Source organism: Bison bison, unplaced genomic scaffold, assembly GCF_000754665.1.
Source record: "Bison bison bison isolate TAMUID 2011002044 unplaced genomic scaffold, Bison_UMD1.0 scf7180017864369, whole genome shotgun sequence".
Classification (NCBI taxonomy): Eukaryota; Metazoa; Chordata; class Mammalia; order Artiodactyla; family Bovidae; genus Bison; species Bison bison.
The window spans coordinates 4617421-4618001 of NW_011494941.1; the positions used below are offsets into that span (position 1 = coordinate 4617421).

Here is a 581-nt window from a genome sequence, read left to right on the forward strand (position 1 = left end):
AAAGAACCCTTACCGATTGCAGTGAGGCCCCCAACAGCCCCAGTGCACAGGAGCACCAGCCTGCTTTGAGCCTGGCCTGTTCTCAACATCTTCACAGCCCCCAGCACAAGTTAAATGAGAGAGGGAGGTCACGTCTGTCCCGGATGGCTGCCGATTCTGGCAGCTGCGACATCTCCTCCAACTCAGACACCTTTGGGAGTCCCATCCACTGCATTTCCACAGCTGGCGTCCTCCTCAGCAGCCACATGGACCAGAAAGATGACCACCAGTCATCCAGTGGCAACTGGAGCGGGAGCAGCTCCACATGCCCCTCACAGACCTCAGAGACAATCCCTCCTGCAGCTTCGCCTCCCCTCACTGGCTCTTCACACTGTGACTCGGAGTTGTCACTCAACACGGCCCCTCATGCTAATGAGGACACCAGTGTCTTCGTGACAGAGCAGTACAACGACCAATTGGAGAAAGTGAGAGGCCACCGGACAAACTCCTTTACCTCCACGGTGGCAGACCTGTTGGATGACCCCAACAATAGCAACACGAGTGACAGTGAGTGGAATTACCTACACCATCATCACGACGCC

General features: G+C 56.1%; 1 protein-coding gene across 1 annotated transcript in view; it reads left to right on the forward strand.

The window, feature by feature from the left end:
• The window catches only part of NHS (Nance-Horan syndrome (congenital cataracts and dental anomalies)), a 78163-nt gene that overhangs the window by 60763 nt on the left and 16819 nt on the right, over window positions 1-581 (forward strand). The window contains exon 6 of the mRNA XM_010855886.1: window positions 5-580. Within this exon, the coding sequence (XP_010854188.1) occupies window positions 5-580 (576 nt within the window). The remainder of the gene's footprint in view (window positions 1-4; window position 581) is intronic.